Source organism: Peromyscus maniculatus, chromosome 2, assembly GCF_049852395.1.
Source record: "Peromyscus maniculatus bairdii isolate BWxNUB_F1_BW_parent chromosome 2, HU_Pman_BW_mat_3.1, whole genome shotgun sequence".
Taxonomy (NCBI): Eukaryota; Metazoa; Chordata; class Mammalia; order Rodentia; family Cricetidae; genus Peromyscus; species Peromyscus maniculatus.
Genome location: NC_134853.1, coordinates 104,643,669 through 104,665,579, shown reverse-complemented (window position 1 = coordinate 104,665,579; position 21,911 = coordinate 104,643,669). Strand labels below are relative to the sequence as shown.

The 21,911-nt window shown below is 39.3% G+C and overlaps 1 protein-coding gene across 16 annotated transcripts in view; it reads right to left on the bottom strand.

The window, feature by feature from the left end:
- Positions 1-21,911, bottom strand: part of Ccdc171 (coiled-coil domain containing 171) — a 342,210-nt gene that overhangs the window by 69,173 nt on the left and 251,126 nt on the right. For 15 of the 16 annotated variants that reach the window (XM_015994935.3, XM_015994936.3, XM_076564450.1 and 12 more), the window contains one exon: positions 12,735-12,866. The exons of the other annotated variant lie outside the window; for it this stretch is intronic. In XM_015994935.3, the coding sequence (XP_015850421.2) occupies positions 12,735-12,866 (132 nt within the window). The remainder of the gene's footprint in view (positions 1-12,734; positions 12,867-21,911) is intronic. 16 annotated transcript variants of the gene reach the window in all.

Genomic DNA, 21,911 nt, shown 5'->3' with positions numbered 1-21,911 from the left:
TTTAGGAAGTGATCTCCTATGCCAATGTGTTCAAGACTACTTCCTACTTTCTCTTCTAGCAGGTTCAGAGTAGCTGGATTTATGTTGAGGTCCTTGATCCACTTGGACTTAAGTTTTGTGCACGGTGACAGATATGGATCTATTTGCAGCCTTCTACACGTTGATATCCAGTTATGCCAGCACCATTTGCTGAAGATGCTTTCTTTTTTTCCATTGTACACTTTTGGCTTCTTTGTCAAAAATTATATGTTCATAGGTGTGCGGGTTAATGTCAGCGTCTTCAATTCAATTCCATTGGTCCATATGTCGGTTTTTATGCCAATACCAAGCTGTTTTTATTACTGTAGCTCTATAGTAGAGCTTGAAGTCAGGGATCATGATGCCTCCAGAGGTTGTTTTATTGTACAGGATTCTTTTGGTTATCCTGGGTTTTTTGTACCACTTTGGAAATCAATATGGCACTTTCTTAGAAAATTGGGAATCAATCTCCCCCAAGATCCAGCTATACCACTCTTGGGCATATACCCAAGAAATGCTCAATCATCCCACAAGAGCACTTGCTCAGCTATGTTCATATCAGCATTGTTTGTAATAGCCAAAACATGGAAACAACCTAAATGCCCTTCAACTGAAGAATGGATAAATAAATTGTGGCACATATACACAATGGAATACTACTCAGCAGAGAAAAACAATGACATCATGAGGTTTGCAGGCAAATGGATGGAACTAGAAAAAATCATCCTGAGTGAGGTAACCCAGACTCAGAAAGACAAATATGGTATGTACTCACTCATAGGAGGATACTAGATGTGGAACAAGGATGACTGGACTGCTACTCATATCACCAGTGAGGCTACCTGGAAAACAGGACCCCAAGAAAGACACAAGGATCGTCCAATGACAGAGAAATGGCTGAGATCTACATGAATAACCTGGACATGAGTGGGAGCAATGAAGGGCGAGGGTCGAGGGAAAGAGAGCGGGAGATCCCAGCTGGATCAAGAACAGAGAGGGAGAACAAGGAATAGGAGACCATGGTAAATGGAGACCATGTGAGAAAAGGAAGAAACAAAGTGCTAAAGAGGCCCACAGAAATCCACCAAGATACCCCCACAAAAGACTGCTGGCAATGGTCAAGAGACAGCTGGGACTGACCTACTCTGGTAATGGGATGGCCAAACACCCTAATAGTTGGGCCAGAAACCCCATCCAAGGACTGAGGAATCTGGATGCAGACATCCATGGCTAGGCCCCGGGTGGAGCGCCAGGAGTCTAATTAGCGAGAAAGAGGAGGGTTTTATGAGCGAGAATTGTTGAAACCAAGGTTGGATAAAGCACAGGGACAAATAGCCAAATGAATGGAAACACATGAACTATGAACCAAAGGCTGGGGGTGGGGGGGCAGCTGGATCACACCCTCTGAATGGGTGAGACGGTTGACTGGCTTGGTCTGTTTGGGAGGCATCTAGGCAGTGGTACCGGGTCCTGTGCTCATTGCATGAGTTGGCTGTTTGAAACCTGGGACTTACGCAGGGACGCTTGGCTCAGTCTGGGAGGAGGGGACTGGACCTGCCTGGACTGAGTCTACCAGGTTGATCCCAGTCCTCGGGGGAGGCTTTGCCCTGGAGGAGGTGGGAATGGGGGGTGGGCTGGGGGGAAGGGGAGGGGGGTGGGAAGGGGGAGATCAAGGGAATCTGTGGCTGTTATGTAGAACTGAATGGTATTGTAAAATAAAATAAAAGGAAAAAAAAAGATTGTTGATCCAATTGGAGCTGGTTTTTGCAGAGGGACGGATAAGGATGTACTGTCATTCATTTGCACAAGGATACCCAGTTTTCCCAGAACCATTTATTGAAGAGGCTATCTTTTCTCCAATGTGTGGGGTTGGGCACCTTGGTTAAAAATCTGGTGGCTACAGTTGTGTGGACTTAGAGGCAGTTCCTTTACTCAATTCAATGACCTACATGGCTATTTTTGTGGCAATGTCATGCTGGGTTTGTTCTTATATCTTGTTCTGTAGCGTAACTTGAAGTCAGATATCTAGCATGACTTTTTTCCTTAGGATTGCTTTGGCTATCCAGGGTCTTTTGTGCTTCCATATGAATTTTAAAGACCTTTCTTTCTATTTCTATAAAAAAAAATAACATTGGCATCTTTAGGACTTATTTTTATTGTTTTTAACTCTTGGAGGTGTGTGCGCGTGCACGTGTGTGCGCATGTAGGTGTCTGTACATGAAGCCAGAGGTCTCAAATCCCCTGGAGTTAGAAATACAGACGGTGATAAGCCCCCCAACATGGGACTTGGAACTGAATCAGGTCCTTTGGTCAGGCAGCAAGGGCTCCTAACCACTGATTAATCTCTCCAGCGTTTTTTCTTCACTTTTTTTTCTTTTTGACACAGTGTCTCACTATGTAGCCCCTTGCCAGCCTAGAATTCACTGTGTAAACCAGATCATCCTTGAAATCACAGAGATCCACCTGCCTCTGCCTCCCAAACCACCACACCCAGGACACCGGAAATTTGATGGAGACTGCACTGAATGTGGAGAATGCCTTTGTAAGGCAAAGGTTCCCACAATACTTCTAGTCCATGAACATGGAGGCCTTTCCATCTTCTCGGGCCTTCAGTTCTTCAGCATTCTAGATCTCTTGTTGTGCTCTTTCCACTGCTTTGGTTAAGTTTATTCCAAGGAATTGCTGAGGCAATCTTGAACAAGATTTTTTTTCCCCCTAGTTTCTTCCTTGGCATGCATGTTAGTGTTTGTTATTCAGGAAGGTTATTTGATTTTTTTTATGTTAACTTTTTATTGTGTCACTTTGCTGAAATTGTTTATCAGTTAGAAGTGTTTTCTGGTGAAGCCTTTAGGGTCTCTTATGATCCAGAATCATATCATCTATATATAAAGATACTTCGATTTCTTCCTTTCCTATCTGCATCCCTGTTTCTGCCTCCTGTCCTATCGCTGCATCTAAGACTTCCAGACAACACTGAGTATTAGTGGAAAAACTAGACATCTTCGTCTTGTTCCTGATTTAATGGAAATACTTTGAGGTTTTTTTTTCCCCCATTTTGCTTAATGACAGCTCCTGGGCTGCTGTATATAGCCTTTATTCCTTTGAGATGTGTTCCTTCTATTCCTAATCAACTTTTGACTTTTTGATGATAGTCATCTTGAAAGTTGTGAGGAATGGGGCACTGTGGTTTGATGTTTATTCCCCTGGTGATTAGTGATACTAAACAATTTTTCATACATCTACTAGCCACAGTATGTGTTCTCTGGGAAAATGTCCATTTGGGTTTTTGGACATTTTTAAATTGGGTTACCAGGTTTTGGTGCTACACAGTTCTGAATTTCTTTTATATTTTGAACATTAATGTCTTATTGTATGCAGGTGTGTAACTTTTTTATCCCATCGCATAGGTTGATTTTCATTTTGCTGATTGGCTTTCCTTACAGAAATTTGTTAAAGATGTATTTATTTTATAATTCAGCATCTGTGTCATCTCAGGGTAACAAGAAAGGCGAGAAGACACAGTCCTCCCTAGAAGTCTAGCTAATAAATATAGGAAATGCTAGAATTTCACAGTCAGAATGTTACAACCTATAGTGAAAGCCAGTTCTAAACAATTATGGCCTATGGCTTCTAAACACATTTAGGTAAAATACCTCATGGGATGCTTTATGATGGATGAATCAGGGTTACAATACCTAGCCATAATGAAGAATCTTAACACTAAAAGAGAGACACACAGTGTACCTTCTGAAGTGACGTGACAGGAAGTGCATGGCATCACCATGCAAAGTATTTCTTCATAAATACCAATACTCAAAAACAAAATTTTTGAGAAATGGTCTCATGTATCTCTAGCTGGTCTTAAACACAATAAGTAGCCAAAGATGACCTCCAACTGCTAATTCTCCTGTGTCCAATTCCTGGATCCCTGTGCTACCACACCTGGTTTATAGGGTACTAGATAGAGAACTTGAAGTACTTGCTAGGCAAGCAGTCCCCCAACAGCTACCCAAAATACATCTGTTCTCATTTCAAATCATTTCAAGTGTTCATTACAGCACAGAGATCGACCCAAGAAGGTTGTAGAAGAAACCATGGTCTCAGGAGTCAGCTGTTAATTCTATAACAAGAATGTGCGGGGGGTGGGGGGGTGGAGGGAAGAAAATGAGGGGAGATATGATTAAAATACATCATGTATTTTATAAAACTGTCCAAGTAAAGTCTTTGAAAGAGTGTGTGTGTGTGTGTGTGTGTGTGTGTGTGTGTGTGTGTGTGTGTTTAGATGCACGTATGTATGCGTGTATGTATGTCCAGGTGTGTGCCTGTGAAAGTCAGAAAAAGGAATCAGATCCCCTATAACTGGATTATAGGCAACTGTGAGCTGCCATGTAGGTGCTGGGAACTGAACCCGGGTCCTCTTTAAGAGCAGTGAATGCTCTTAACCATTGAGCATCTCTCCAGCCCCTAGGAAGCCTTGTTCTTCGATCAAGTGCCATGTATTTATTTTTACTGTTGTTGTCCATGCATTAAGTACATTCTCAAAACATAACTAGCTGGACTAACATCAAGGAGATTTTCTCATTTTTTTTCTAAAACTTTTCTTCTCGGGGTTTTAAAGTTCAATGTCTGAAACCATTTTGAGTTGGTTTTGTTTGCAGCATAAGATAAAGGTCCCTTTGATTCTTGATTCTTTTTATGTGTGTGCATTTGTGGATGCTTAAGCATGTGGAGGTTCGGGATCCACTTGCTTCTGTCTCCTCAGTGCTATGATTACAAGTTGCCAGGTTGCCTTTGCTCAGGCTTGGCGCAGGGGAGGAGTTCAGTCCTGCCTCAACTTGATGTGCCATGCTGTGTTGATGCCCATGGAAGGCCTGCCCCTTTCTGAATGGAGACAGAGGAAGAATGAATGGGGAGGAAGATAGAAGGGAGGGGGTAGGAAAGGGGAGACAAAACTATGGTCAGTATGTAAAATAAATGAAAAAATTAATAAAAAAAAGTATATATCAGCCAAGCTGTTTTATGTGGGTGATAAGGGTCAAACTTGGGGTCCTCTTGCAAGCACTTTCCCGGCTGAGCTCTCAGCTCCAACTTTATTCTCTTGCATGTATGTATTCAAAATAAATATTTAAGCTATGATTCTGGCAACTCAACATTTAACAAGTGAAAAGAAGAAGGTTTACCACTGTGAGAAGACTCAGGGTCACATTTAGTTCTCTTCTTCAGTTCAAATACATACATATATACGATAACATATATTGAAGAGTGATAACCTACTTCAGAAAACTGAAGGCATCTGTGGAACCACAGGAAGGAATGACTTTTGTGCGGAGTTTTAGACTGAATGATTTACTGCACCTCCCTTAATCCTTAAGTTGCATATTCATTGCTGTATTTTCCTCTAACTGCTGTCACTTCAATTGTCATGGAGAGTAGGGCAAATCAGGGTCAGTTTATATAAGCGCCATCAATCTGAAGAACTTCATCAGTCTTTATTTCAAGGCATTATGCAAAGAAAACTGACATTAAGAGAGCCTTAACTGACAGCAAATGAAATCAATCAGCAAATCACTAAGCCATAATAAACTCACTCAATTTGCAGATAACCCTTCCCGTTCCAGGTCTTCACCTAGGCAGTCCATCAAACAGGAAGATAAAATGAATAGCAATTCTGGTTGTAGCACTTGAAAGTTCAAGTGCTCACAGACTCCACTCTCTTAATAATAAGCCACAAAAGGTGTTAGCTAGCAAGGTTACACTTGTGCTTAAAATTGGCTTCAAAGATGAGAAAAAATAGAAAAGATCAAGTTTAAGATTTAGTTTTTACCTTTTTACATTAATGGCAATAATTGCATCATACATCACTTTTTTCTATTAAGGCCACCTACAACTGAAAAGTGTAACATTTTTTTTAAAAAAAATCTGTGCTTTTTGTTTTGTCGTTTTTCTTTTTTGCTAAGTGCATATCAAATATTTTACACAGAGGCAAATATTGCCACCATTCCAGAGTTGGAATGTGAAGTCCAAACAAAAAAAAGGTAAATAGTGTACATAACAGCAACAAAAGGGGTTTAAAGGAAAATACAAAAAGAACAATCATGGCTGAAAAGCTCATCATTTAGATAGCAGTGTATGGTGAGTATCCCCGACCCACATCTTGGCAATGACTTTAGACTACGCTGGAATGGAACATTGCAGTTGTTAATCCTTTATTCTTTTGAAGGCACATGTGCACACATCCTCAATCAAAAACTGCCGAGTCAAAAAACTATTCCTCAGTGTATGTAGGTCACTGTTCCTGACCCCAGACCTCTCAGAGCCCAGTCCAACAAAGCCTCTGCTCAGACAGCACTCCTGATGTGGAAAGCACCTTCACACACACATCGTCTCATCGATCTTCCCACAGTCCTGTGAGCCAAAGCAAGCCAGGCTTCCTCACCCTTTCAGAGGTGGGAGTGGAAGCTTAGAGATGCTGATGGGGTTGCCAAGGGGGTGAGGTTAGAGCTGGGACTTCAGTCATGGCTGTTCTGCCTCTCCACGTGGTCTTTCTAATACCCTGATGCCTTGCTCTTTAGAAAATGGAATGACTTTATCCTTTCCAAATGCCATCTGTTAAGAAACTACCATCCTAATCAACATGATGTCTTAGCACATTTGGTGACAAACAGAAACCTGAAGTCTTGAAGCTTCCAACATCTGCAGCGTCTGGTTTGTTTGCTTCTGTCTGAGAAAAGCATCTTAACCGTGGCTGGACACCAAAGCATCTTTAGTGATAGACCTGACCAAGGAACATGAACCAAACATTAAAGAAAACCATTTCAGACGTGCCATTTGCTCCTCACAGTCACCCCAAAATGCCCCAGAAGGGGATCCATTTCACAGAAGAAAAATGCTGGAAGAAGAAAGCGCTAAGGGCTCTGGGAAATGGTGAGTGTGGGACCGAAGCCCAGCTGCACTGTTGGCACCCAGAGAATGATAATCCACGTTTATTCTTTCCAAATAAGGATAAAGTTATATCCCATGAGAAGGACAGTGTTGTACAAAGTAATGCAAATCCCTGCTACATGCAACCTGTGTTCAGAAGGCAGGCTTGAGTCAGCTCCACAGCAGAGGCACACAGCCTCTTCAAATTTCCTTTAATACTGACTCTGCTAAGGTTTTACTTTCTCCCAGAGTATGTTTTCCTTAAAAAATAAAATCACAAAATTAGAAAGATTACTTCGTAAGTCATAGCCATTTTAAAGCACTCCTAGCAGATTCTACATAGTGTTAGTTCAGGGCACCGGTACCAGACTCTTCCCACAGATGGCACAGTTCGGCATGTGCACGTGTGGCAAGCATGGAACTGTGAAGTCTGCAAAATGGCGGCAGAAGCGTCTGCAATTCCATTATTTGCCCTCAGGTCTCATTTTTTCCTTTCAAAGGCAAGGAGACATGAAAAGTCCCAGTGGGGGGAAGGGGTCAAACTTCTGGCCGGAACAACACATACAGTGAGATGTGAAATATCACATGCATGAAATATTTCTTAAAGCACAAACTTAGCAACTTTCACCAGACAGTTTCTGGCTAGCAGTGTCCAAGACTACATCTCATCAACTGCGTTAAAGAAAAACACCTTCTCATGACAAATTATTTGAAATAAAACACAGAAACTAAGGGAGGAAGGAGAGCATGCTGTCTTGTAAAACTGGCATGCCCAAACAAAAAGATAACCATGTGTTACTGGGTTCAAAAGAATACTTGCAGAATAGTATGTGTGGTCTGGTTAATATTTACATATGGAAATACATTATAAATAAATGATACTTTCTTATGAGCTTGTATTTATGGCTAAAAAAACAAGAAAGACATATAAAAGTTAGCTCTGGCTGTCTGGATGCCAAATTTTAGGTGATCTTAATTTTCTTTTAGACTCACTGGGGGTATGATTTTTTTTGTCTTTCATGTACAAATTTCATAAGTTTTTTTAAAAAAAAAAATCCAGTTTTTAATGTTAGCAAGTTTTATGGCAAGTTACATTATTTGAGACAAATGTCACTATACACCAAGGTATATGATACTGTCATAATATTACAATATATGTTATAAAACTAATGAACCAGAGTAATAACATTTTTAATCAGATATGGTTTTTTTTATTTTAAAAAGTAGTGCTTGTTATGTTTAACAAGATTTTCACTCAAAGTGGCTCATTTTCATGTTTAAAAAGGTAATGGTTCTCTGAAAATTCATGTATGCAGATGGATGACATAAGAGGAAAATATCAAGACGGTACAGTCTTAGAAATGAAATTGTCTAACGGTTCTTCATTTCTAAGAATGCCAGGAATGAAGAAGTTTCTTGCAGAGCAATTAGATGGTTGTAGCATTGAGAATGCCAAGACAATGCATGGAAAAATCTACTGTAGGTGATGGCTGGTATTTTTATTCTCAGACAGTATTTATTTCATACTTCTTCAAATAAAAACTTAAAATACTTCCTTCAGAATGTTCTTTATGACTCGTCCACAGCAACACAAAAATAGCTCAAAGAAATTGATAGACCTGGTAACAAATAGAAGTGTAAAAATGATGGCACCCTGGAAGTCATGAGTAGAGCTTAGAACAAACCCCGTGTGAGCAAGGCCTGCTACGACACTGTGGTTTAGGCGTGACCAAGGATTACTGCATTCACAGGGAAGGCTGTGCTGTTTAAAAGTCTTTCTAAATAAGTGGTTGCAAATGAAGACTTTCTCATGAATACATATTTATGAAATATACCACATTTCCAGAGGTATAGTTATTATGCACCGAGTCCCTTAGGAGCATGCACAACTGTGACAAAAACCTAGTCCTGGGTGACCCTGCCAAGCACATGCAAGTCCTTCCCCCGTATGTACTGTGAGCCCCTTCTGCTCAGGGCTCTGAGGCTGCAGCATCAACAGGATGAGTTCCCGATTCTTGAAGCCAGCCTGCTTTGGGAGCTCCGACCAAAATCCAGCATTTACAGTGTATCTGTGGAGTGGAGGAGTCCCTTGAATCGTCAGCAGAGCTGAGCGGGGACCTGCTGCTCTTCTCTTTAGAGTGAAGACTAAAATAGACAAGTCATGAAACGTACTTCCTTAGCCCTCTTCCGGTTTTCTGTTTTCCCATAGTTTCTACACAAACAAAATTGTATTTTATACAAAAACCCTGCTCTCACTATTTTTGTCTCTTTGTGATCTTAAAACACAAGCACAAGCCAGTGGACCATGCTTTGCAGGAAGTAAAGGGCATGATTAAGAGCAGAATGGCCTGGTTACCACCCTATCATTAGGTGCCTGGTCTGCTAATACCTTACGTCACCTTAGTGAGCTCCAGTTTAGTCCTTTGTAAAACAGAACCAATTGCTCCTGGGCATGGGGCAAGGTCAGATGGGAGCAGTGAAATGGGAGCACTGGCCAGTCCCAGACTCTGCAGAAGCTGTGCTGCCCAGAGCAGACCCACACCGCACGGGAGCTCCGGGAGTGCTCACTGTCCAGCTGCTTCTCATCACTCAACCGTAAGGAATACAAATATTTACTGGTTACTTGTCAATATCTGCTAGATATTAACAGCAATTACAGATTAAAATTACTTTAAAAACATACTTCAGATGATAAGATAAAAATTGGGTATTATCTTTACATAGTGTGAACAGAATGTTTTTTATTACAAAGTCCTCTGCATTCACACTGGCCATTTTAGTTAAAGCTTTGGTCTGGGTGGTTTAATTTTTCTTGGCATTACAGTGAAAGCTTGAAAGGCTATTAATTGGAATGTAAAAGCACAGTTTTTAATTTGCCATAGGCACTTGGACAAGAAGTTTCACGGAGGGCATGACCTCCCTGGAAAATCACCTGGCACAAAAAGTAAACAGGAAGTTAAAGTAGACTGTACTTGAAAAAGTACTTCAGCTTTTGAAGAAACTATGAAGAAAGGATCGTAAATAACCATCCCTTGAAACAGAACGGATAAAAACCTTTCAGTAGTGAAATGAGCCCTGTTGTTCCCTCACCCTCAGGGGGCTTCAGGGGGACGGGATGAAGTCACCAGGCCCTGCCTGTGACCTCTTACCGCTCTATTTTCACTGCTATCACAGGCCTGGAAAACTGGTACAAGCCACTTTGTAAAGAGACATTGAGACAAAAAGCTAGCCTGTCTACATCAGTACATTAAAAACATACCTGTATTTTCATTTTTTCTAGCCCTACTCACAAAAGTAAAGATATGGCATCAACCCAGGGTTCTATAACATATAAATGGATTAACAGTGCAGCACATACACATGTTGGAATATTATTAATCAATATGAAGTAATATCTTGTCAATAATAATATCCACATATAGACAGGATTAACGTCCTGGCAACACAGATGAACTTGGAGAACATTACATTCAGTGAAGTAAGTTGGGCACAGACAACCAAAGCCCCATGTTCTCATCCATGTGTGGAAGTTAAATGAGATGCTTTCAGTGGAGAGAGAATACTGATTGCTGAACCGGAGAAGTTAGGAGGTGGGTGCCAGAATTCTGCAGCACAGTGTGGTTTGTTGTTCCCAAATTACTAGAAGAAAGGATTCTGAATGTTCCCAACACAAACAGTAAGGTCTGAGGTGATGGCATGCCCCTAATTATCTTTATTTGATTGTTCTCTACTGCTAAATGTTGCATATATACATGAAAATACTGTACTCACAATTACTATGTGTCAATTAAAAAGTTTTAAAATACTGAATTCCTAAAACGATGTAGTTAGAGTGAACACATACATTATCCTGTAAAAAGTTGAAAAGTATATTTTTCATTTTATTTGGTTATTGAATAGAAAAATGTAACTGTAAATTTGTCTACAATATACCATAACTATGACCTACACACATATATATAGTTAATATCTTCTAAACGGAATAGATAAGTTTCCAAGGTTTTACTATCATCACTTTCACAGGCTGTTTAACTCCTCGGCGTCAGACTGAGCACGTCAGCTTCACAGTCAGCTACTCAGAAACTTAAATTTGTTCTACCTCCTACCAGACTTCGATCTCAGGAGAATGACTTGCTGGGGTGGTTGTTTTCCAATTTTAAAATGGAGAGATTGCCACTTGTCTGGCAGTCACATTAGAGAACTGAATGGGTTGACAAGGTCTGGTACATGGAAAGTTCACTGAAACGGAAGCTGCCATCATCCTCACCACATCGGCATCAGCATCATCAATTTTATTGTCTCCCAAACTTTCTAACTACCCATACTACTAAACTACAATGTGTCCTGTGGATAGCATCAGAAAACTTACCTGAGCATTTAGGTAGGTGACAACGTGTACAACCATTAGAAGAGTTAAAGTATAAATCCCTTACATTTCTTTCTTGCTATTTCCATATATCAGAACCATTGAGAATTAATGCTTTTACCCCCCAAAACAGCATTTCTAGAATAAGTTTCCTTTAAATCAATAAGATCTAGTTCAGGGGAAAAGATCTTTATTTGTGAATTTTGACAAGAACTAAGCCTTGTGAGAGTGAATCAAGACAGCCAAATACAGGATTACTTTACACTTACTAAAAAAAAAAAAATCTCAAATCATATTGTATTCAGGTCTATAATAAATTTGTAAATATTGATAATCAAATTTAAAACACACATTTAATCTTGTCCTAAGTAATGGTAAAGCCTATAAAAAAGTAAAAATGTTTTATGTCTAGTTATATAATTATATTTTTAGATAAAGAAGCAATGAATATTTTTGTTTGCAGAGGATGACCCAGGCTCTAATAGCAGGTTATATTACTGTGTAGAGCATACAAAAGTTAATACAGATTATATGAACTAACATTTGTCCAAAATTAAAATTAAACATGTAAATGTTAATAGTGAATTTAAAAAAAAATTGCTTTTAAATATATTGGGCAACATAGAGAACTATTAAGTAAGGACAATCTCCTTTGTAATATCAGGCTTCCTATAATTTACATAATACTGATAAATATTTTCAAATGAAGGCTTTGGGCACTAAAGGAAAAACAAAGCATGTACTTAATTTTATCTTTTCCAACTTACAATGTAACCTGAACTTTAAGGAAAATGATCACAAAAACACAATCATGCTAGAACAGGCTAGCTACAACATTTGAGAATGAATGATTCTGAAATAAGTTCCTGAATTAAGTTTAAAGATACCCAAGGTTTCATGCCTTGGTATTTTGAGCTTTAAAATGAAATGGCCCAGTTTGCACACTGTAGTGCAATGCTCAATAAAACTAAATATTAAGAGGACTCTTGAATGTAAAATGCAGCTAGGCTCTAAGTTTTTCTGAAATTAAAATGTGGATATATTTTAGAATTAACATGGAAATTTTTCAGATATCCTGAAAATTTGATGTGAAGTAACTTGTTTTAAAACAACAAAAGCAACAAATAGAGAATAGCTTGAAAAGATAACAGCCTAATGTCTTACCATCTCCCACTGATAGGGAAGTGGTTCTTTTAATATTGCACTTTGACATAAACACATACTTTTCTTTGTGAAATGCTTTTCTGCATTATTTTAATAGGCTATTTCTGGCTTGAAAGAACCATGTTTTTATGTTACATGCTAGAAAACATTTATTTGCATCTCATCTAAATTATTCACAATACTTGGAAGCTTGCATTCTCTTCTAGTTAGTACAATTTAGTTTTCTATACATTTCAGTAGCAAACAATGTTATTTAGACGCTAACCTGGCATGCTACAACCTCTGGCCCACCCTTGAGGCCCTCCATTGCAAAGGTCTCCAGGTGCAGTTTGGGTAGCTGCAGGGTGAAGTCATTCCTACTTGCTGCAGTCCGTGACAGCGAGATCTGATCTCTGACCTAGAGGGAAAAAAACAGCATCAATGGTAATTCCCCTTCAGACACATTAACTGGGATGAACTGGGTCCCCTTGAGCCCACTGAGTGGACTTGCATTGATCGCTGGACCTGAAATCCATGAATAAATTTAGGACTAATTGATTTTTCGTTGCAAATAAATCTCTAATTCAGAGTGCTGGGGGAGAATGTTAAGAAGAAAAAGCATCCTTCTGCTTGAAATGAAGAGGGGAGAGGAGGCGCAGGAGCCTTCTGATCAAGCCGCTTTGAATTATTCTTCCTCCATTCCACTCAGAAAAGAAAGGGGTGGATAACAAAATCAAAAGCAAGCAGCAATCCCTACTATCACTTTCTTAAAAGCGTGTTTAACTGATATTAGATCATGTGTGTTGTACACAACAGTTACTAGGTACTGAGTTTTAAAAGGAAAACTTCACTATACAGACCCTGGAATAAGAACAAATAAACTCAACAAAAGGAAACTTAAAAATACACAAGTAAGAGGTTTGTTTAGCCCTCTTATACTTCTAAAATTGTAGAACTTAATTAAACTTATGTCTTAACAATAAATACATAGAAACCGGCTTGGTCACAAAACCTCTAAATAAGATAACGGAAATAAAATCAGCAGCGTTTGTGCTGTAGTTTTAAGTATTCCGAAAGGTAAGGACACAAGCACGTCCAGCTGCAGCTCTAATTCAGAGACACTGAAGGCAGTTGGTATCACACTGCCACCTTCTGGACAAATCAGCATACACGCAACAAATACAAAGAGACCCAAGATTTAGCCTTATGAATCCTACAATCCAGTTTGCATTTAAGATAAAGTTCTCACTTTTAGTCAGTCAGCTGAATGAAATGAGTTTTCACTATACAGACATATTTGCTAACTTTCCGTATACTTGGGTAGGTCTTTAAATGTTTTTTTTTTTATTTTCTATCATATACTTAAATACTATAAAACCACCTTCTATGGTTTGGGAAGATAGCTTAGTGGTTAAACAGCTTATCACAAAAGCATAAAAACTTGAGTTTGGATCCCCAGCATCCATGAAAAAACAAGGTATATGCTGGAGGTAGGGACAGGGGGATCCTGGGGTTCTCTGGTCACCCAGTTCAAACAATCCAGAGCTCCAGGTTCAGTGAGAGATCCTGTCCCCCAAAATGTGGAAAAGCAACAGAGGAAGACATTGATGTCAATCTCTGACTTCCATGCACATGTACACACCTGTGATCATCTGCACATACATATGCACACACAAACACACAAAGATCTCAAAGATCTCTGTGTGTGTGTATCTCTGTCTCTGTCTCTGTCTCTGTCTCTGTCTCTCTCTCTCTCTCTCACACACACACACACACACAATCTAACAGCTATATGGCAAAGTTTTTATGAAGAAGCACACATCAAGAATGATGTTAAGTATAAAAAAATAGATTAACTGCCAAAATGAATACATTTATATATCTTATTTTATTTGAACAATGTTGGCTATAACATGCCTGTAATCTCAGTACACAGAGGCTGAGGCAAGAGAATCACAAGTTCCAGGCCAGCCTGGGCTACATATCAAGGTGAAGGTCAGCCTGAACTGTACAGAGATACCCTGATTCAATCAATCAATCAATCAATGAAATAAATAAAGTCTCCATTTTTCTATTCTACTTGAGCAACTTGTAAAACTGTTAGAACTATTTATTACCATATAAATCAGTTAGATGAGAAATATAAACATCTCCCAGATTGCCATATTCTATAGGTTTTTTCTTAAACCAGAAAACACCCATAAAAGGCAAAGACATTTTTAATTGTCTATTCAAATATATAGGTAAAACGAAGAATCCCAAGATAGTCCCAAGATTTTCTATCACTAAGAGAATGTCAGAGGGTATGCCACAAATATGGTGGGGATGTCTCACAGAAGTGTGGCTATTACCTGCTCCCTGGAGTTCTAATTCACAATGTGTCAGGATGAAAAGGCTACTGAACTTACTTAGCATGACAAAATAAACTATATTTTACAAATATAACTGCTTCAGGTTGTACATTTCTTCGGTATGTACACTTTCTCTTTTCCCTTTTTGTCACCAGCGATCACTCAGATAAAAGAAAACATTAATGTGGATTAAGGTACTGAGAATTTATCAACATCAAACCACTAGTGTTTTGCCTTCTACCCTTCTGAACCATAGTCAATAGATCTAAATATTTTACTGCACCCTGGCCAATTCATTGTTTGATGTTTAAAAACTCACCCAGAATCAAAGAAAATTTATTAAATTTAAGCCCCCAAATGAGATACTATTAGCTTTGAAAGTCAAGTTTAACAGCGATATTGATGATTCTCTTTTTTCTGTGACAAAATTCACTAGGGAATTCCTAGATGTCAAAGTACAAAAGCAGATTGCTAATATGGGCAAAGACGGGGAACCATGCAATGCAGGTGCAACTCACTGCAGAGCAAAAATGGGGGGGTGTCTTTAACCCAGGTGGCATCAGACACCAGCCTGCACCCATGAAGGCTTGGCTACAATGAGCAGACAGTCATATCCTACATTCACTAATAAAGCCGATGAGCAGAAGCTGATGTTCTTGACATTTATAATGTGGATACTTTCTGTTCCCCAGTTTGGTCTTTAATGCTAGACTCCACCAATCCTGAGGGCCTACAACCACTGTAATATCATGCCTGGCCTAATTTTCATGTGAAATACTTCTAATCCATTAAAACAATACTCAATTGAAAGTTGGCAGCGCCAATGAGAGACATTAACCTAGGACAAATCATAGATACCACATCACAAGTAGTTCCACTAGAATTCTGAAAGATTTTTCCCCACTTTTAAATTATACTGAAACTTTGAAAGGTGTCTAAAAATGTTCTTCAAATGGCTGTAGGAAAAGTTTTTAGAAAAATCTTGGGAAAGGATTGTGTAGAATTTCTTTTATCTTAATGGATAAAGAGAGTAAAACCATCAAGCTGAGAGGGTATGAATAACTGAACGTGGACAGGCAAAAGAAATGCTGGAAGGAGCCGCCAGAAGGGCAGAAAGGGAGAGAAGACACAGGGGTGTGAAGGAGACTGTTGAGAAAAGTGCAGAGGCCACGTGAACCTCTGGTTACCCAGGAACTGACTCACAGAACAGCGCGAGAGGACTCTCACCTGCCACAGGATCTGCTCCTGAGCGAACAAAAAGGCTCAGCACCAAGTAACAAGAGACGTTTTCAAAGGAAAGAAGGTGGCATTTCCTTAGGAACAATGCCCACTGGACACAAAATTCCTCTGTTCCAGAAAGAGAGTGTAAGCAAATTCCGAACTACTAAAATTTTTTAAAGAAAATTAGAAAAGTAAAACTATTTTTTCTAAAAGGATTTCACTTTTTAAAGTTTCTATTTTAATATAAATGAATTTTTAAAAATCATTCACATGTCCACAGATTAAATTGTAATTCCAAGCCAGGCAGTGGTGGCACATGCCTTTAATCTCAGCACTTGGGAGACAGAGGCAAATAGACCTCTGTGAGTTCAAGGCCAGTCTGGTTTACAGAGAGAGTTCCGGGACAGCCAGGGCTACACAGAGAAACTCTGTCTCGAAAAACCAGATAGATAGACAGACAGACAGACAGACAGACAGACAGACAGACAGACAGACAGACAGACAGATAGATAGATAGATAGATAGATAGATAGATAGATAGATAGAGACACATAAAATTTTAAGTCAATCTTGCATTCTGTTTACCTCATTGCTTGTGCTGTGATCACAGCTATATTCCTTTTCACTCTTACAGATATCAGTGATAAAAGCATATAAGATGTTTTCTACTTCAAACTGCTTAATGATTCATTTTTAATGCTGAGTGTATTTTATATACTCCATAACACTTTTTAAAATGGTACAATAACTAATATTTTTAAAGATTTGTTTCATTTTATTTTTAATTATATGTATTTTGTATGTCTGTGCATGTGTGAGTATAGGTACCCGTAGAGTCCGTAAGAAGGTGTCCCACAAGGATCTCTGCAAGAGCTGTATGAGCTCTCACCTGCTGAACCATCTCTCCAATCCCAAGTTTCTCAGTATGCTTACAAAGAATAAAGTAGCTGCATTACTTCTGCTCTGCAATTTTAATTCTTAGTAAGAAAAATTTACTTTCTCTCTTACTGTTGATCTTTAAAAAGCAAGTATTTCCAATAGATAAGTCATAAGACACGAGAGCTAGAGAGAAAGAAACAGTATTTTAAAACTCAAGATTGTCATGAAAAACTGTCTATACATAACCATGTCTTTTAAACTATTGTAATAATTTGCTTCTATTTGTGAGATTAGAAGCCTCATGAGATTTGTCTAATCCATTTCCACTCCTCTGATTAAATGTTAGATGCAAACTGCCAATATGTTTTCTGACTTCTTTCACTTCTATCTTACTACCAAAAAAAAAAGGCATTTCTGCCAGATATTATCAACTATAAGGTTGGTCATTTCTAGAAAATTACTTAACTCATTATTTATCATACACAACTATAAATCCTTCTGAACTCAATAGCTACTATGCTGGCTAGTTTTATGTCAACTCGACTCAAGCCAGAGTCATCTGAGAAGAAGGAACCTCAAATGAAAAAAAAAAATGCTTTCATAAAATCTAACTATAGGCAAGTCTGTGGAATATTTTCTTGATCAATGGTTGATGTGGAAGGGCCCAGTCAATTGTGGGTGGTGCTAGTCCCAAGGCAGGTGCTCCTGGGGTATATAAGAAAACAAACTGAGCAAGTCAGAAGGAGCAAGCCAGTAAGAAGTGTTCCTCCATGGCCTCTGCTTCAGTTCCTACCTTGGCTTTCCTTAATGGACCTAGATATATAAGTCAAATAAACTCTTTCCTCCCCAAGTTGCTTTTGTTTATAATGTCTTATCACAGTCACAGAAAGTCAAAACAAGACAGAAAAAAAATTATAAATAAGAACTGAAATAGACTTAAGTCCACATATAAGAAGATATATACAGACACCCTGCCATCCTGAATGCCTGGTAAAAGCAACTAATATTAGGACTTTAAATCACACTTAAAATCTGCCTGAAACTTTACTTATTCCAATATATTATGGCCAACATTGCTTCAAAATAAATCTCTTACTACAGGCATTCCAATACAAATGCTTTATTCTTAGCATCCCATGTCCATGATGCAATCTGTCCTCCAGCTTACCTTTATTCTATTCCTTCCTTGAACATCCTCCCACTTCTGCTGATCCACAGTTTCCTCTCTCTTCACTTTTCATCTTACAAACGACAGTGGTTTACACACTACTTTACAACTAAGTACTAGAGAGCAGTGTATACGAGCACGTTCTAGCCCAGGTACCAAATGCATCCTTTACTGTACACAAGGTTTTACTGGAGCTCAACCTCACCATGCACTGGTTACCCCCTACAATAGCTATAAAATCTTTCAAAATCATTTTACCAAAGATCTACAAATGATGTCTATTGAGTCAACCTTATGTCACCAACACAGAATGCCATCTCAAAAACATTTTAGGGTTCCTTTTGAATAATGAATTATACAAAACAAGTGTACTACTGCTAATTGTTTTCAAGCTTCCCACAGTCTACCACAACTTTGACTGGGTCTTAGTTTTCTGGGACAACCACTGATCATACATTCTAGTATCTAATCAACAGAAAATGTAATCAAAACATTATATATATATAACATATATATATAACAGGTATATAAAACATATACCTGTAGTGAACAGGTATAATGGAGAGTTTTTCATGCATAAAGGGAGGGAGTCAGCCAGAATTTGCTGTTTACTTGCCAGTACCATGAATAGCAAGAAATGCACCACAAACCTAGAGGTTCTGCACAATCTGTGACAAAGCCATCAATCTAAAGCCGTGAATCCTACAATGCAGAAGAGGGAAAGACTAAAGATATTTAGATTGCTTGGAGATTCTGACACATGATCACTAACAGAAGGAAGAACCAAAGTATGTCAACATAAGGAAGTGAGTTTCAGCAATTATATCATATATAATATTGCAGTATTATACCTATTTATTTAGAACTTGTAGAAGTACTTCATACTTGTAAAGTACCCTTCCCTACTGATTGCGTGTCTTCACCTTGTCAACTAGCTATGGCCATCTCTAACATGAAAAGAATGAATACAGTGCTTTAGTTTCCTCCCAAAAGTCTCTTTTTGCTACATATAGACAGATGATACTCTTGCTTAAATTTTCAGCACTTCTCTCATTTTCTGAACAACAACAAAAAACACTCTTCCTTTTCTCTGTCTCTTATCTGGCAATCTTGTTTATGTTTCATAAAACATAATGTTTGTGTTTTGTAAAAATAAGACCCACTCTATGAGATGGACTCCAAACCTGATACTGCTAAAGTGGCCAAGGACCAGAGACTAGATAGGTCATGGGCCTAAGGGAAAACTGACTTCTATTATCCTGCTAAAGAAAAATAGGAACAAAATGACTTCAAATGACATATTGTTATATCCTTAAATCAGAGTATTGCTCAATCTTCATCACAGAAACTTCTTCTTACAGTATATGGAACTAACACAGAGACCCACAACTGGACAGTGTGTAGAGAGTAACAGACTTCGGGACACTCAGTCCTTAATGGACATCTTTATCAAAGTCAGAGTTCAGAGATCTATATGGAAAAGGAGGCAGAAGATTATAAGAGCCAGAGAGGATGGATGACTCCAAGGAAAACATGTCCTCCAGACACAACAGGACTGATGCACAAAGGAACTCACAGAGACCGAAAGCATGCACAGGACCTGTAAAAGCTCAAACCAGACAAAATCCCAGTATGAAGAAGGAGATGTGGACACAAACCCCTCCCATTACCAAGAAGCTATTTATAATTGATACCTGCTGGGAAAGGGAAATCACTTTTCTCCAATGCGGTGTCACCGGGTCTATCAGCTGCACTGCAGGGCAGGCCCCACGTGGTAGCTGGCCAACACAAAGTGGGTCCCATGGGCTTTTGCGTGCTTTTTATTTTGTTTTGTTTTGTCTTCTTGGGTTTTTTAGTTTGCTTGTATTTATTTTCAAATTTTGTTTTTTGCTTGTTTTATGGGGCTTCTTTTTAATAAAGATTAGAAAGAACATGAAGTTTGGTAGGGAGGGAGGGAGGTAGGAGGGTCTGGGAAGAGTTGGGGAAGAGAAATAATATGAACAAAATATACTGTATCAAAATTTTTTTTTTTTTTTTGGTTTTTCGAGACAGGGTTTCTCTGTGTAGCTTTGCGCCTTTCCTGGAACTCACTTGGTAGCCCAGGCTGGCCTCGAACTCACAGAGATCCGCCTGGCTCTGCCTCTCGAGTGCTGGGATTAAAGGAGTGCGCCACCACCGCCCGGCTCAAAAATTTTTAAATTAAAAATACATAATTTTTAAAACTAGTTTTGTGATAAGAAACAGAAATGGAGAATGTGAGCCATCCTTGTGTTCTCAGTGGACCACGCTCATTCTCATTCATCCCTTTCACTCTCCATTCTTCCTGGTGCCTGTGTGTGTGTGCACAGACACACACAGTAATTATTCTGAAAGAAAAGTTATCTATATGAAAAACTTTGCACAATCCCCAAACTATGATGTCCCAGAAAGTAAACAGTCCCCTGAGCCACATCTATTTAAGAGACCCTGGAAGTCTCTCAGCAAAGGCAGGCACTCTGTTGGCACTGTACCAGGCACAGACTTTCATAATTGGTAACACAGGGGGTGAGAAACTAGCCTTGATCTGCAATTTACAAAGCCAGCTGTTGTCACCAAAAAGAAGCAAATTCAGCACCACAGCCACCACACTGTACAGCTGCATGCCAGCTCAACCACCACACTGTACAGCTACATCCCAGCTCAACCACCACACTGTACAGCTACATCCCAGCTCTACCATCCTACAAAGAGCTACATTCCAGCACAACCACCACACTGTACAGCTACATCCCAGCTTAACCATCCTACAGAACAGCTACATCCCAGATCAACCACCACACTGTACACCTACATCCCAGCTCAACCATCACACTGAACAGCTACATCCCAGCTACAGATAGAAAAACTGATCTCTTGAAACAAACCAGCAAGCTGGCTACATCCCAATTAAAGATCTGAAAAACTGAACATTCAGATCAAATTATCAAGATGGAAAGTCAGGAGATTTAATCATTCATATTTTATACGGGTACTAGACAGCAAGAAAATCTTTAGGATGCCATACAGTGTTCCCACAAACAGATTACCATGACCTTGAACAATTTAAACAAACACAAAAACCCAAACTTGAGAACAGACAAATATGTTTACAAAGTGTTAAAGTCCTTTCTTAAAATACTTTCCTTTGCCGGGGGTGGAGTTGGGGGGTGGGTGGAGGGGGAAGGTTCACGCCTTTAATCCCAGCACTCGAGAGGCAGAGCCAGGCAGATCTCTGTGAGTTTGAGGCTAGCCTGAGCTACAGTGTGAGATCCAGGACAGGTACCAAAACTACACAGAGAAACCCTGTCTTGAAAAACAAAACAAAAAAAAAAAGGAGGAGGAGGAGGAGGAGGAGGAGGAGGAGGAGGAGGAGGAGGAGGAGGAGGAGAAGAAGAGAAAAGAAAAGCCACCCGGCAAAATACTTTCTTTCTTAAAATAAATTGTTTCACTGAGACGCATGCAATTAGAGGTCTGTCAACTGAAAGCCACTGAGCATATGTGCATAGCACCTGCGCTGTCTTAGCCTAAGCTGTCAAGGTCCTAAACCCCTCCTGTGCTGGCGGGCCATTTCTAGTTTGTCTAGTTCAGAATGGCACTGAACAACATGGATGACAACACACAAGAAGACTATACGGACAGGGCCATCAATGTCAAGCTGGCTGAGCTAACACCTACATGCCTTTCACAGCTCATCTTCAGGAAACAGGATTAAAAAAATGAGGCTACAGAGTTCAAAGATCACAAGTAACATGTAGACAATCATCGATGAGCCACTAACTACTGGATTTTTAAAGGCAACTTTTACAATACAATCCGTTCCATACGG